This window comes from Oenanthe melanoleuca, chromosome 2 (genome assembly GCF_029582105.1).
Source record: "Oenanthe melanoleuca isolate GR-GAL-2019-014 chromosome 2, OMel1.0, whole genome shotgun sequence".
Taxonomy (NCBI): domain Eukaryota; kingdom Metazoa; phylum Chordata; class Aves; order Passeriformes; family Muscicapidae; genus Oenanthe; species Oenanthe melanoleuca.
Window position 1 is genome coordinate 50,212,811 of NC_079335.1, and position 16,752 is coordinate 50,229,562.

At 36.6% G+C, this 16,752-nt stretch overlaps 1 protein-coding gene across 5 annotated transcripts in view; it reads left to right on the top strand.

Moving 5' to 3' along the window:
- PTPRM (protein tyrosine phosphatase receptor type M) overlaps positions 1-16,752 on the top strand; it is a 437,605-nt gene that overhangs the window by 370,061 nt on the left and 50,792 nt on the right. For all 5 annotated transcript variants that reach the window (XM_056483790.1, XM_056483785.1, XM_056483787.1 and 2 more), the window contains 3 exons: positions 7,392-7,479; positions 13,421-13,497; positions 16,228-16,264. In XM_056483790.1, coding sequence (XP_056339765.1) covers positions 7,392-7,479; positions 13,421-13,497; positions 16,228-16,264 — 202 coding nt within the window. The remainder of the gene's footprint in view (positions 1-7,391; positions 7,480-13,420; positions 13,498-16,227; positions 16,265-16,752) is intronic.

Consider the following 16,752-nt stretch of genomic DNA (forward strand, 5'->3'; position numbering starts at 1 on the left):
ATCACTGTCTTGCTCTGGTTTCCTGTCAAACCACAGAACTGGTTGGTATTCAGAGCAGCCTGTGTTCATTCACTTTATGTTTACAGACATCACAGTCATGAGTGTTGCTCAAGTTCACACTCTTAATTACATACTGAGTGAATGAAAAAAAAAGTTGGGGAGGAATTGGGAGATAAGAAAACCCCACATGCTGTACATGAAAAATATTCATTAAATCCTTCAAAAGCAGGAAATTCATTTTCATAAGAGGAAATAAGCACTGCTTGAGACAAACTTCATTTTCTTTTACATACAAGTGAAAAATAATATATCCTGTACCTTAGTTGCAGTGAAAGTGTGCATATGCTACATGCTACCCAGAGGGTCCTTTCTGTAAAAAAGGATCATGAAATCCTGTCAACATACTATATTTTTCTGCTGGAGATAAAACAGGAAGATTAATGAGAGTAAGTTATTGCTGTCTAGTATGCCAGGGAATAAGTTTCTAAATTAAAATTTTAATTGCATGTTCTGTTGTAGTCTTCTTACTAATTCACCATATTTCTAAAATCTTTCCTTATATGGTAGTCTTAAAGAATTTTAAAGAAATTAAAGTAATGGACTTTTTAAAACTTAAGTAAGTGAAATGGAAATGGCTCCAAAAGCCTATCAAAACTAAGTTATCTGTCAAATCTTTAGACTGCTCTGCATAATCTGTAAAGATTTCTATTCCTGCTGTTGAATATTACAGGTGAGTTTCAAGTATTACCTTCAGTGTTAGATAGCAAGAAAAAAAGTTACACCAACAGGTCTCATAAATAGGTTGGGTTAAAAATACATGGAAAGTAATTCCTCATTAGTTATTACAGAAGTATTCTGTGACACTCTTTTTTGCAGCTTTGTCATGATTTAAGATCAAATGGCAATTGGTTTTTGGGGACTAAATGTACTAAGCACCAATATGTGCAGTTTCACAAATCACACAACTTCCATTCCACAGGAGAGGACACATTCCAGGGAAGGATGTGGGTGGGTCTGTGTGGTGGTTCCAGCCATGCCACATGTTCTCCTACAGTCTCTCAGGTCACCTCATCCTCTGGGTCCTTTCCCCAAGCAACTCCAGACACTGTCATATATAGGACTGGGTAGGGGGAAAAAATTATTCTTGATTATCTTGTTCAAATGCTCTCAGAACCTAAAAAACAGCCTTCAGCATGGCTGGTACAACCTGCTATTCCTGAAGGTGTGCAACACCTTCACAATTTTCACAGTGACTGACAAGTCACTTTCACTTAAGTTACTTCTCTATTCTAGTAAGCTAGTGAGCTACTCTCTTGTCCCATAATGTTAACTAAATTTCATGTATATTTCCCAGTGCTATTGTCAACTAGAACTAACTCACTATGTGGTGCAATTATCTATGTTATTCATAGTACTGTATTGAAGCAGTTTAATCATTTTAGTGTGTTTTCCTTGTGCTGCTATAGGTTGACTAGACTGCCCAGTTGTCCAGGGAGTAGCAAAGCCTGTGACTTTAAAAATAGAGACATATTGGGAAATGCACTAACTGAAAGCACTGCCTATGAAAAATGAGCACACCAATGCAATCACAGAAGTAGTTCCAGACTTTGTCTTACCTGTGTGGTTTTTCCTTATTTTGAAATCCGAGTGTTAAGGCATGCTGCAGGTAGCCAGTGGAGGAGGTAATAGTTCCCCTTCCATTTCAACATTTAATGTAGGCAGTGAGTATGGTGTTAATGTCTCAAAAGACCAGAAGGACTTTAGTTTTCCTATTCTTCTCATGTGTAATGCAGACTAACCTAAATTCACCTGAGAAAGAAAAGACTGTTTCCTACCTCTGGCTATGCAAACCCTTGAGTGGATGTTCCAGGTTATTTTTACATCAGTTCAAGGAGGAACTACCACTGAAAGGAGCATTGGGAACAATATTAGAGAGGTGCTGTATGTCAGACTATTAACTCTGTATCTGCTGTGTAACTGATCTGCATCTTACATCTTATATAACACATAGAAAACCTTATGTAAACTATCAGCCTAATTTTTCCAGAAAAAAAAATCTGAACAAAACAAGGGGGTTTTAGCAATGACATCAATATATTCTATTTGCAACAATCTTTATTGGGTTTTGGGGTTTTTTTCCTCATGTTCAGACTTAGGCTACAGTAACACACCAGTAAGTGCTTTATTGCTGCTGAAGGCAGTTTACATTGATTAGATAGATTTTCACATTGGCTCTTGCAACAGACACTTTTCAAGGGCAGGCACAGTAAAATGTTTTTTTAAATTCCATTATTTGAAAACTGGACATAATTCTCAGTGATTGAAGGTGACAGAGAAGGAAAAGCTGATGGTGGGTATATTCTCTAGTGGCAGGCTGTCATCCACAGATGCTCTCAGTGACCAAAGCAGTGACAGAAGTATGAAGAGCTGCTTGCATACCAGGGATTGCCATCAGTGAAATCATTTACAAGCACTTGGGGAGATCTATTACCTGCAGATGATGCATTTTCAATGATGAAAGCTTCCCTCAAAGTGACTAGCAGATATCTTTTAACGTACCTTTCAGTGACCCTTTTTAATTCCTTAATGGTCTAAATACTGAGTTATCAACAAACAGAGTGTCATTATTTCAGTTTTCTATTAAAAAAAAAAAGAACAGTTAATATTAAGTCATAAGAGCATCCTCACATGCCAGATATTTAGCACATTGTGAATACTGAAAACCCAGTGAACTGACAGATTTACTGCATTCACAAATCTTGCAGTGTTCATTAAATGAGCCTGACAATCCTTGTCTTCCAAACATTTATGGACTTCTTTAAATGTGTATTTACTAGAGTTTGTAAGTGCAAAGAGTCTAATGTGATCCTAGGATCTTAACTCTGACTTTCATGGATTTATTTTTTTCCCATCTGTAATTTCCACATGTAAAATGGACACAGCATTAGTGTTTAACTAATAATGACTCTTCACTCTCAAATTCAGGGCATTTTAGGCATCTAATTTAACTGCAACTCAAAGGGCTATAGTAGAAATAAAAGTTTCTTCTCTAGCTAATTGAGTTTAGACAAGGACCTCCATTAGAATCACTCTTAGTTGTCTAGTCTGGCCTAACTTGCATAACTCTCTGCATGTAACTTAAAAACAAATCCAGAGGTATTTATAACTGGATAGGTCAAATTACCAATGTTGTTAAAATACATCATGATCTTGTTCTTTAGAAATAGCAATGGAAAATGAACGTTACCAGTGAAGAAAGTCAGAAGAGAAAATCAGATATCATAAAGACCGATACATTTAAAAACAAATCCACAGGTCAAACTTGAGACTGTTACACAGTGCAAGAGCATTTCTTTGTGCTACAAATAATATTCTTGCTTATTAAGTAAGCAGAGATTTATGATGTCCTTAACTTATCATTTCTTTGCTTGTAAGAGCTTATATTTTGTAAATGCATTGTAAGAGACTGCACTGTTGTCACCTAGCAACTACAAAATATTCTTTGGAAAAGTTGCTGCTTGGTTTTTGACTAATAATAAAAATAGTAATTCCTCACTTTACATTTGTAGACCTTAAAGCACTTACAAAGATGTATTTTTTTAAGTATCTCTATCTGGAAGCATGAAATCTAGGATAGGAAGTGTGTTGGCAAAGATGACAATCAACAGAGATAGAAATTTTATTCTGAAGATCTTACCCTGTTCTCCTCATTCCAGCCTCTTCAAACTGTACTTTTATGTAGGTCCTTTCCAATATTTTTTTGCCCTATGAATTTTAAATTAGGAAAGGGAATAATCTTAAAAAATCTGTATTTGCAATGATTATCTCCCCCTCTCATGTGAGATATGGCAGTTATTTTCTAGTCTGAGGGTCACAGTGAATAAGCCCTTGGCAAATATTTAATTTTTAATGGAAACCACTACAGTATTGAGTTAAAGCACGCAAAAGTATCCCATCCATGCTAAGATGATCCTCCTGCTGCATCACTGACCAGTTTTCGTGTTGCATATAAAGCAGTTCTCTGTAATTAATTTTTCTTCAGAAAGTGTTTTATCCTAATTATTGTAATATTTTCTACTAACAGAGTGGCAGTTGACAGTATACTGAAATGTCTGCTGTAACAACAGCTGACTTGGAAAACATTTAATTTTTCAAGAAGGTCACAGAGGCTGGGTAACCATAGTTCTGTGTGATTTTGAGTTGAAGAAATACTTATTTTAAATTATTTGAGAAATGTCCTATACTAATTTTTGGTTCTCCACTGCCCTTTCTGAGCAGTTGGTGGAGTGAAGCTGTTTGGGGGACATATTTCTTCCTAACAGTCCACAATTTTAAGAAACTTCTGGGGATGAATTAGAATGAATAGCCACAAAGATAATGTGTGGGCTGCTGTGCAGCAGCATCCCTGGAGAGTGATATGTCAGGAAAGAGATTTTTAAAAATTCCTGTAATGAAACGTGTATTTCTCACAAGCACGGAAAGATCTTGACAGATCATCTGTTATGAAATATCTGTTCTGTTCTGTACTTGTGGGACAAATGAGATTTCTCCTTATAATACATTGTGGATTATCATTCTGTTGCAGTTTGTGTAATGGCAGCACACGGGGAATTTAGGAAATGACACTCCAGCTGTCTTTTACAATAACTGGGTTTTTTATGCTTTTGCACTGTAATACCTCTTTCTTCAAATTATCTTTGCTGTACTCTCCTCACTGTAATACCAGTGTGTATCCCAAAATGAATTAAAAAGAAAAATGGATATACATAAATTATGTCTTCTTTTCCCTGTGATATGTTTTATTTCATTCACTAATTTATTGATAACTCAAAGAAAAACAAATATATGAAGTTCTTTTTCTGTAACACATTTTTTAATAAAGAAAGTGAAGTCACTAAGCAGTAGCTGGAAATGTAAATCTGTTTCCTGGTCTTTGCTGTTGTGTGAGGTTTGATATGTATCTGTTGAAAAGAACAGAATTATCTGTGTTGCGGATAAATTGTTAGGAGATGGTTTATCTGTAAGGCTCATTAAAGTTATCATGGTTTTTAGAAGTTCCAGTCACTTGGGAGAAATAGAACTTGTACATTGCAGATGAGATGCATACAGGTTTCCAAAAACAGTACATTGTCCATTGTATTTCTTCCCTGAATTCAGCACCATCTAAATCTTTCCCAGTTGCCTCCAGAGATTTACTTTATTTAATTGGTTTAAAGCAATTTTGTAAAAGTTCATTAGTGGGACAGAGAGAAGCAAGATGTCCCTTGGAGAATATTTGGGTGTTCCATATTTCAAGGTGTAGGCTCAGAAGCTGTGTCAGCAGGACTCTTTCTCTGTAACAGCACGTGTAATGCTTGCTGAATTAAACTCAACACCACTTGCTGGGTAGTGTCTTATGGATCAATTCTGTGCATTAGTCACTAGGAGAAGGACTGTAAGAAAACTAGAATTTTCAGTAGTCTACTTAGCTGTCTAAAATGCAAAATACACATCAAATTTTAGATCAGATGAATTGTTAGTTTGTTGTGCCTTTGGGGCTTTGCTGCTGACCATTTCCATCTCTACTTTGCTTTTAACAATGTTTAATTGTTCATCACCCAGCATTGTCTGAGAGTGTGAACATTGCAAGAAATTGAGACATAGATCTTTGCCCTGGGGAAGTAATTCCTTATGCAGCTTGGTCAGACTTACTAGAAAAGTAATTTCCATCCAGCCTGAGCTGGGAGTGCTCTGGAGTGGGAGGAGCTGCTTGCTTTAGATGTCATCTACAAATCTGTAATCAGATAACAATTGATGTTTTTACCTGGCAAAGAGCCCCAAAGCTGGAAATCACCTTAGGATTCACAGGGTTACACTTCTCTATCCTGGTAGCAGTCAGTGTTTCTCAGAGCTGTACCCAACAATGGTATGTTATGATTGAGGAGAAATTTGTTTGTATTGCTGGGGTTTAATAATTTCAGTTTCCAAACCATTAAAAATTATCTAAGGAAGTGTGGAGAGATGAAGGAAAAACAAATTGATGCCACTGACAAGGCTTCTGGTTTCCTTCAGTTGCTGTTTAGAAACATTTTAGAAGTAGTCCATGTATTCCCAGGAATTTCTAGATCATAATTTGGAAACCAGCACTCTAATAAACCTGTGAAAAGAATACCCATTTTAGACACTGAAAGCCTTTGTGTTCCATTGACTTCAGCAAGAGATCAAGGGTTTGGTTTGACTTTTATGCTCTTTGCTGTTGAAAATCATTGGGATTTGGAAAACAACTTTGTTTTTTAGATTTGAGGGCAAACAACAGTAATAGTAGATGATTTTATGGGCATTATCTGTTTTAAACCACTCAGAATGTGTTCAGGTCTTGCAAGAGATTCAAACTTCCCAGTGTTTTCTCTATTTAGTGTGGTACAAAAGATTCAATCTGCTGATCATTCTAGTAAAAAGATAAAAGACATGAGTTAAGATTGAACATAATCATGATGGAATTCCATTTGTTTGCTTGGCAGCTAAGTATTTTTTACAAGGTTAATATTTCAATAGAAAATTTTAAAATGTATTTGCATTATATGACCTATAGATACAAAGCATAAATTAGGAGATTGTGCAAATGCTCTTTTACACCACAGCAAGCACAGGATATATAAGGCATAACAACTTGCTTGCTGCCCTTTTGGCAGCTTCTGTGTTTTATTAATGTAAAAATAAACTTTTAACACCTTTAACTTTCTTATTTACATGAGATTTATTAGCTAAAGGACAGAAGTTTGGTGAATATGAGATTATATCTTTCCCAAAATCACATTGATTTTATTCTCTGAGAAAGTAATCATCATGGTAGTGTTGTAAACTGTGCTTAAGTGAAAAAAAGACACACATGTGCTAGTTGAATCCATGGGGTTTTAAATGCCTGTATATGTTTTGATCCATGGGGTCATCTGCCAGCAAGGAAATGAAACTTGGGGTATGTAAAAAATAAACCATACCAGTACAGTCTGTAATTTCTACACTCAAATACTGGAGCAGCTCCAGCACTGGTGAGGAAGCTCCTTCAGCTTCACGTGTGTGTATGAGAAGTATATGGGGAATCTGGATAGCACTAGTGAAGGACTCTCAGTGTTGCAAGAAGGAAGATTTGGAAAGGTTTAATAGCACTTCACTTGCAAATAATTCTTCTTGCTATTACACAGATAATCTCATGTCAAATTTTAAGTAACATCTGGAGCTATGCATAAATGCCATTTAAACAGGAGACTCATATTTTTGCTCAATAAATGAATCAGTTAAATGACACTTCAGCAACAATACCCACAAGTACTGTTTGCTTTTCTCTTTCATTTAGCCATAAGGTAACTGTTGCTGCTTGTTTTTCTTAATGTCACTTTCTTTCCTTTTTTTAGAGTTTCTTTGAAGGACAGTCTGCACCGTGGGATTCAGCTAAGAAAGATGAGAACAGAATGAAAAACAGATATGGGAATATCATTGCATGTGAGTGTTGACAACATAATGGTGCACTTTGTTAACATCCCTTCAGATCTGGAAAAGAATGACCACCAAGCCTTGTGCTCACATCAGGCTTGTATTCCTTCTCCCTAATTAAGAATATAAAAATGAGGGGAAATGTTACTTTTTTTTTTTTTTTCCCTTGAGAAAACTGTCAGATTTAATGCAGTTTCTCAACTGCCCTTCTGTATACTTTCCATTCTGTGATCAGTGTTTGGCTAATGGAGAATGACACTGTTAACCAGTACTGAGCTCTAACAGGTCCCAAACTGTTCCTGTCTGCTTAGCATAAGACTGCCCATGATCACATCAATACCTTGGTATTAGGTTCTGGATATTTTAGGAGCAGACAATACTGGTGCTTAAGTGTTCCACAATAACAGAGACAGCTATCCTGGCTTATGCTAGACAGACCCTAAGGAAAAAAGATAACCCTTATGTTTTACTTAAAAATGCCTGACTTAATAAGGATTAGACATACTGATAATCAAATTACTTGAGGAGATGATAACATGTTTTGGTGAGTGACTCCTAAATCTTGCATTATGAGAGTTCCAATGCATTGTGACTAGAGATGTTGCATATGAACGTGGAAGCAGGAAATATATCAAGTTCACTAAAATCATGTTGTTTACACACTGCTCTTGTTGCACCTAAAGGTAGGTTCTCAGTGTGTATGTAGGAGATGATGTTTTTTCAGTTTAAAATCTAAATTTAAGATGTGGAGTGTGTGTGTTTTTAACAGCCAGCCAGATAACCATGAGCAGATACAAACAGAGAAATAAGCAGCCATCACCTTGTTTTATAAGCATGAAAATGAGGGGTGGTCTTTAAGGAGGGATCATTTAATGGTACTGCTGAGTTCAGAAATTTTAGAGAACCCCAGGTACATGGGACAGCAGAGAAGAATAAGCCATGCTGATTGTCTGAGCATTTGGAGGACCTGTGGGAGGAGTATGTAGTGCATATTTGCACTAACTTCAGCTCCCATCCTAGGTGCTTGTCCAGGCACAGATCTGCCTGGGTTTCCCCATCAGTGAACCACATGGACTTAACAGAGAGAAGGACAGGTCTTCTAGAGAAAGGGCTCTGAAATAGGGTCCATTCTGAGTCGTCACCTCAGGAGGTCCTCTCTGCAGTGCATGTGTAAAGAGCCTGGAGAGAGCAGCTCCAGCTTAGTGACCTGCAGTAGGTGATGTGAAGAGGGCCCAGCTGGGCTGAGGCTGCCTGCAGAGAGAAAACAGCTCTGTAGCTTGCTGCAGAATGAGAACCCACAGGAAATGAACGTGGAGGCAGAGGCAAATTAGGGATGATCTGCCACTTGGTTTTGAGTGGATGTGATAGTGTAACTGTGTATTTCAGGAAAAGGAAATTAAATCTGCTAGAGAAATGTGATTATCATGATGGGCTGGCACATATGCAAAAGCAGATAAGTTAGCTAGATACGGTTTTGCTTGTTTCCCTCCCAGCAATATTTAATGTGTAACAAACTTGTTATTTTGTGAGGATGTAGCAATATATTATATGAGTAACAGCTAATCATTTGAGTAAAAATATCAAAGGCAATACTAAGAAATACAAAGTGGTTTTTGCTTATCCTTGCTTTGTGAATTTTTTTTCCCACTCCAAGCCTATTACAATAGATCTTCTCTTGTAGTCAGGTTTAGTGTGTCACTCCCCTCTTAATGTCATGTTAGACATTGTCTTACACTTTGACACCCTTTGGTTAAAGGAAACTAGAAAACTGATGGTGCTTTATGTCTGAGGTAATTAAGTGATGAATAGCCAAGGGTGAACACATAAAAGATATTAGATACACAAATCAATGACAATTACAAGTGATACTGAAGGCTTTCTAAGAGGCCAAATATAACTCAGTACATTTAGATCTCTATTTACTTAAAATGTCCTCAGTATTTTGCAGAGGGAGAGAGTTGGATGGAGGTTTTATCAGTAACACTTCCTGTTTATGTGGCTGTGAAAACAAAGACAACTCAAATGAAAATTGAGATCTACTAGAATTTAAAGCAGTATCTTAAAAGAAAAGCTGAAACTGCCCACGGTTTGTTGTTCAATTTGTCATTTGTTGCTAAATACATGTATGCAAATGGAGTAGTTAACTTTTTAATTATTTTATGTGTTTTTCTCCTGGATAAATGATTGCATTTCTCACAGTCTGAGGGTACAATTTGAATGGTCTGCTTTTGAAAATTTGTCCCAGATAATTGTATAAAATGTATGCTTTAGCTTAAAAGCCTTTAAATAAATTGCCCTTTTATGCTATGTTCAAACACTTAAAAATACAGTGGTTTAGATGCCACTGACTATGGGTCCATGGTTATAATGAAATGTATTTTTTTCTTCAAAGCATTTTTTTTCTACCCATTAACCCTCTTTGTTTTAATTTTTCCCAAGATACTACTGTTATATTACTGCTTGTAGTCATTATTGTGCTTGGAGGGAACTAAAATGGTACCACCAAGCATCCAGCATTGCAGGAGCTTGTCAAAATTGTAATATGCTTTATGTTACCCAAGTGATGTGCATTTAATTGGCTACAAGTGTGCCCTACCCTCTGTATGACAGTGGCTAAAAGTTGAATCATGATCACAGTGCAGTCACCCACAGAAAACATGTTATTTACTGAGCAAAACACCTTTGTGTTTTTTCACTACAAACTAAACCAAACATGAACCTGCTAAATTAATCTTTCGTCACCTAAGAAGAAATTATGTTTCTGCCATAACTGTGTGGGGTTGGGCATGGATTTTGGTAAAATGTATTCGTTTTTTCCTCAGGAGAGATCTTGAGGGAATGGGAAGGATTCTGTATTTCTTTTTACCTAACTCAATATTGACTAAATGAGAAGAGACTATTGATCACAGCTTTTAAAAGCAGCTAAAGATTTTGGCTGAGACATTTATAAAAGGTTTGATTTGCAGAGAATTGGGAATGCATATCCCAAGAAAGGGTCATTGGCTAGGCATGCTAATCAGCCAGGTGCTCAAGGGGCTTGTTAGAGATCACAGTCTGCAGGCTGGCATACACATGTAGTAGGTAACATGAAGCAAGAGAGAATTAAATGCTTATATTCATTATCTATTACCATGTTCTACAAAGACAAATTTATTCTAAGATAAATAATTCTAAAAGCTTAAGTGATCAGTGGAAAGTTAAATTAACTCTCCAAATGGAAAGGTATCAAAATAACAATAAGAAGGAAAATAGAATATTTAAAAGCTGCAGAAGTTGTCAAGAGTAGCTAAAGTATAAAGGAAAAAACCACCTTAAAAATAAAGGCAGTTTACCTAGAGACTATTTAAGAATTAACACACGTGTTGAAGGATATGGCTTGTCTACCTCCTGGTTTTAAATCTGCTTGACATAAGCACAGTAACATTTCTTTGTGTTGACATAAGGATTTTTCTTTGGATTTAACAAGTGTTGCCATGCAGTAAGGAGTTAACTTGAGCTCCCAAAGCAATAAAACAAGGGAGTCACTCCAATTCCACTGCAAATAAATGAGTATTGGACAGTCCATTACCTCTAGAATTCCCAGAAACTTAGCTGAGAATGCAATACTAAAAAAGATTCACATGAGAATAAAAAAGGGAAAGAGATTATATGATATGAGGATATAGGTAACTTCTTTATTTTGCTTAACCCAAAGCAAGAATTACTGCAGGGAAAGTAACAAAATAAAAAAATTTAAAGAAAAGATACTGCATATTATTCAATTGTATAAATCAGTCAAATAACAGGAAGTTACATTTTTTAGTTGTTTCTTAGAGGGAAATCTGAGCTTGTTTTGTCCAATATGGAACTCATTTCTAGGCAGGTGCTGAAATAGGGGTTTCAGTGACATGTGCCATTTCAGGTGACCTGGGACATCTGTGCAGGACCAGCAAATGTGGCACAGTGCATATGAGAGACATGTTATGCCTCAGTGGCAGCTGAAAGCCAGGCAGTATATCCTGCTATTTTAGTGGCTGTATGAAGTGCCATGAGACGTTTTTTGCTCAGATAACTGTACCCTGCCCTCTGTAATTCAAGGAATGCAAAAGTGTAGGTTTTTACTAGCCTGAGTTGTCCTGGTGAGAATGCCTGTAAGGCAACCATGTGAGAAATCATGAAAATATGAATGAAGATACACCATGAGTCCAAGCAAGCTTGACTTCTGAGCCTGCTGTCTTTAGCAGAAATTGGATCAGATCCCAAAACTGTAAAGGCAGCAGCCATGCCTGGAGCTTAGAAAGTTCCTTAGTATCTTTCTTAAGTAAGATGGATTTTTAGGATTAAGGATCTGTGAGCCAAACCTCTGTTTTGAAGAAACTGATAAATAGCTTAATTAAGCATAGAATAGCAAAGCACTTGGATAAGCATAGCTTGGTAGAGTCAGACAAGCAGGGGTTATGTAATGGAAAGTCACAGCTCTATACATTTTTATTCTTGAAAAGCGAATAAAGAGGCTGAAAAGGCTGACCTGATTAACATAACATTCAAATGTTCCAGTATGTTTGAAAACCTCATTCTTGAAGACTGTTGAGTGAAATAATTCCAAGAAAATAGCAATATAAGACCTGTGTGGAACCTGGAGATGGAATTTTAATTCATTCTGATTTACTGTGTTTGGGGATGTAGCACACCCTTTCTGTCTCCCAAGGGAATCCTGGGGAAATAAATGAGGCTCTGAGATCTCTATTTCCTAAGACTTGGAGCATAAGAGGAAGAGGTAAAAAATTTACCTCAACCACTTTCTCCCTTGACTTGTAATTCTAAAACAGCCTTATTTTAAGAAGCACTTGCCTGTTCTTCCTCCACCATAATGTGGGCCAAAATAGTGCTATTTATAATGAAGTTGGGTTTTTAAGCCACTTCATGTTCTTTCATTTATTTGTTATCTTTTTAGGAATTTTAAAGGTTAAGAAATAGATGTTCAGAACACAGGTGGCAAGTTTTGGGTGCTTTAATGATTATTTACATTTACAACAAAGTAATGACTGTCATGGAGGTCTGTCTTCAGCTGCAAGTAATATTAGCTCAGCAGGCAGGCAGGAAAACAATAATACACAGGTATCTAATTAACAAGAGTACCTCATAAACAAAGCAGCAATAAAGTGGCTGCTTAACATCTCTCCACCTTGAGATCTACAACTTGTGCAGCATTCTGAAAAAGCCATTGGTTTTGGTTGCTTTTTAACTAAGAGAGTCAAGAGGAGCTTACAGAGTCTCTGAGAAGAAGGAGACCTGCCAGGCTGCAGATATTCTTGTGCAGGGTAGGAACTAGCCTCTAGCAGTGTTGCTATATCATGGAGAAGATGAAGCAGCTGTCATGAGATGGATTCATGCCAGACTGGAATTCAGACTGTTTCAGACTGGAATTTAAAAAATAAATTTGGAAGTTTTGCACAGTCCTGGATAGATACAGATGACCACAGTGAAGCAAAATTCAGTGACAAAGCCATTGTATTACTGCTTGGGTTTTGCCATTATTTTGTTTTGCTTTCTCTCTTACTGAAAAGATAGTAAGTTTCCTTCAAAAACTCTTGAGGTGGCAGTATGTCTTGAGTGAATTCAGCTCCTTCTGAGTAGTGGCAGAAGCATTTCTAAATGAATAAATCTTTGGCAACTTAATGATATTTTATTGACAAAAGCATGGGGGGGTCAAGGCAAAAATTGTAATTGTGATGGGTTTCACATTATAAGGTTTAAGAAATTCATACTGAAAACCAGAGGGGATTTGGAAAGCCTGTGAATGACTGAAATGAGAATTAAATGTAGGTACAGTTTTCATGCCCAACAAAACAAGCATGAACTTGCAATTGCTAAGTTTTTAGTTTGACTATAAAGGAATATTTTGATTAGGCCTATGTTACTGAATATGTCTTTAATTACCTTTTTTTCCTCTCCATTGTTCCCTTTTCAGATGATCATTCTCGAGTGAGATTGCAGCCTATTGAAGGAGAAACAAATTCTGATTACATCAATGGGAATTATATCGATGTGAGTATCCTGATGTAGTCAACAAGCTTAATGTTGTGTTCAGTCAAAGAGGGAACTCTTATTATTCTCACATTATTCACAATTTGTAATAAATACCACAGCTAATAACAGCTGCTAACATTGTTTAGCACTGGAGAGTGCTATCTTTGGAAGCTAGGTGTGCCCTAAAGGAAAGGAAAAAAAGCCTCAAAGGTTTGTCAATCAGTAAATTAAATGAGTCATTTCCTCCAACTGCCACTAGACTGAAACCTTGCCAGGAACACTGTATGGCTACTTTGCCTGCTGGTGCTTATATGGGCTAGCAAAATGTTATTTTCACTTTCTGTCAACAGCTTGGCATCATTCCACATTTAAAAGAAAGCTGTTTGCATATTAATGTGACAAAACTCTGTAATGCCTAATGCAGAGATTTGCAGTCTCTTGTCATCTCTGCACTTTTAAGTCGCCTTCAAAGTATATTCTGCAGCTGTTAACCAGTATTTCTAATGCAAGCAAGACATTTCATTAAATATGTAGGCTGTTTAATTATTGAAAGTGGCTTCTTTGTTCATTCTGCATCATGTTAACTTAATGTTTTACATTAGAATAAATTCTTTAAGAGACAAGGTGTTTTTGGTTGAAAGAATGAGCTCAGAAGTAGAATCGAAAATCATTAAAAAGCCAATATTATTTATCTAAAGCCAGAAGTCTATGGATAGCAAAGTTAGTAATTGTACTGTTTACATGGAGTGCTAGGTGTTAGGCTAAGTAAAACAAGTGTTGCTTCATAGGAAACTGTGCCTGCTAAAGATTTCCTGTTCAGCAGTTGCATCTTTGAAAAATGGTGTCAGATTTTGCAGTTCAGATTTAATTACTAGTATGAAACAGGAATGTAACAGATGTTTTTTTTCTCAGAATGTGGAGGAACTAGAGCTATACACGAAAAGTAGGTACTTCAGTTGTAGCAATATGAAGTCTGAGGGAACTTTCTGAAGATATCTCTTGTTATTGATGTTTATAAGTATATTCAAGAATCACTAAATTAAGCTCAGATTTCTGGTCAGTCCCTTGCTGTTTGAAAGAATAGCACAGCCACCAAGCAGTGAAGGCACATATGGAAACATATTTAGTGAGATGCCCCACTAATCTCTGAAGGGAGCAATCTGTCATGAAAGGAAAGAGAGAATTCACACTGGGGACTTAGATTTGAATTTACTTTCACGTTTTCTCCAGCATTCAGGACTGTTCTGATTTCAGGCTAGTAGTATGTTCTTGTGTCAGATTTGGATCTTTCTCTAAAATATTATGAGATGTGAGAAATAAAGATTTGGATCATACAGTCTCATATAAAATGCTGATAGATATCTGCATAGAAACCTTTTTCTTTTATTGCTTATGGAGTACAAAAAGATGGAGAGAATGTGGCCCCGGCAAAAACAGTGCCTGAGAACCAAAAAAGTCCTTTCCTCATCCTCAGCAGATGGGTTCATTGCAAAGCTTGGAGGACTGCAGGCATACTCCAAAGACAACTCTGCCACAAAACACAGCATGTTTGTTTGTAATCTTGCTAGTCAGGTTTTTGTTAGAAACACTGGTTTTTCTACTACAGAAGCAATTTTAATTTTGCTCTTGCATGCAGTTATCACTAGAGTTGTTGTGCTGTCAGTATAACATGTTAATAAGGGAATGGCACCATCATAGACACAATGGTTATGATGTATTTCTTCCCATGCTTTTATTTCACTGTGAGATGGATTAGGTAACACATAGCAGAAAAAGAAACCCCACTCTGTCGCTCTCTGAACACTTCTCAGTTCACAGACTTCCAAATTTTACTTCAGTGTCATGTAAAGAAATCAGTTGTGTAATTCATGTTATTCTTTCTGTAATATCCACCTTGTACCACTGCATTTTCCCTTGCTCTTTCACAAAGAAATTGCAATGGCATGCATGCTAAAGCTTTAAGTTCTTCCTGCTGATGATTGACAATGCATCATAACCATTATTCAAATATTAACACTCTTACAACTGAATTGATCAGCATACTGGTGCATGATCTAAACTTTTGGTGACACTCCCATCACATCAGAAATTCAAATACTGTAAAAATGCTATCATTACACTTGGCAACCTGTTCCATGTTGCAAAGAATGCATAGAGTTGCTTAGCCAACTTATGATTAAGTTGCTCTTCTTATCAGAGTTGTATTATGTTCTTCTTGAAAAAGTATGTTCATACCAAATTATTTAATCAAAGAACTTACCTTCTTTTTTATTGTTGAGAAATAAAACATAAACAAATCACCATGGGCAGCAGAGTGAACACAATGCCCTCCTGCCTTCCCCAGGCTGAATGCAAATCTGACATTTTTTAACTGTTAAAAAAGGGATAGGCTTTGCAGTCAACAGCAATAGGTGAAGGTATATCTCAGACTCTATGAGCACCAGCTGCCATTAACTGCAAGAGCTAGAGTGGATTTCATTTTCAGCAGAGCCAACAAGGGACTGAAAGAACATATTACTTCTGGCCCCTTATGTACAAGGCTGCAACTTAAGTATTTTGCAGAAAACACATTTGCTTTTGTTTACCTTCTCACTTGCCCTTCCCCAGCTGAAAAGAACTTTTGCATCTAATACATTATTTGTACTGTTGTGACATTTATTGAATACTATCCTAAATGAAGTTTCACTCATAGGAACACAGCCAAGGTGCAAATTGCTGATTTTATTTTTTCCTTTCAATTTATTCTAGGGTTATCATAGACCAAATCACTACATTGCTACACAAGGTAAGTTTATCACCCTTCTGGTTATGTGAGGCTAAGAGGTTTTGGTACTTGGATTGCAGTTTATTCTGTCTAACATGCATTTTTGCCACAGTCAATATCCAGGGTAGAGTTGGATCAATCACTTAGGTAGGAGCGAGGAACCTGAATTATTACTGAATTTTCTGGTATTTCAAATAAGCAGTCTTTTACCTTTGTGTTAAAACAGGTTTTGAGTAAAAAAAGCAAAATGCATTCCTTTTTCAAAGAAGTTACTGGGCATTATGTTACTCATGAAAGAAAAAATGAGTCATGGTAGAAATGTTTTGTACTGGTTCAGAGAGACAGCAGTGTCATGAAAATGCATGTTCTCTCAACTGTTCAATGATAACTAGGCTCCAGGTCCTTAAACTACAAAACTCTTCAGCTAGCAAGTTTTGGTAGAGGACCAAAAGACATTTGAACACTGGCAGGAGGATTTATCACAGGGTTCTACAGAGACAGTTTTACAG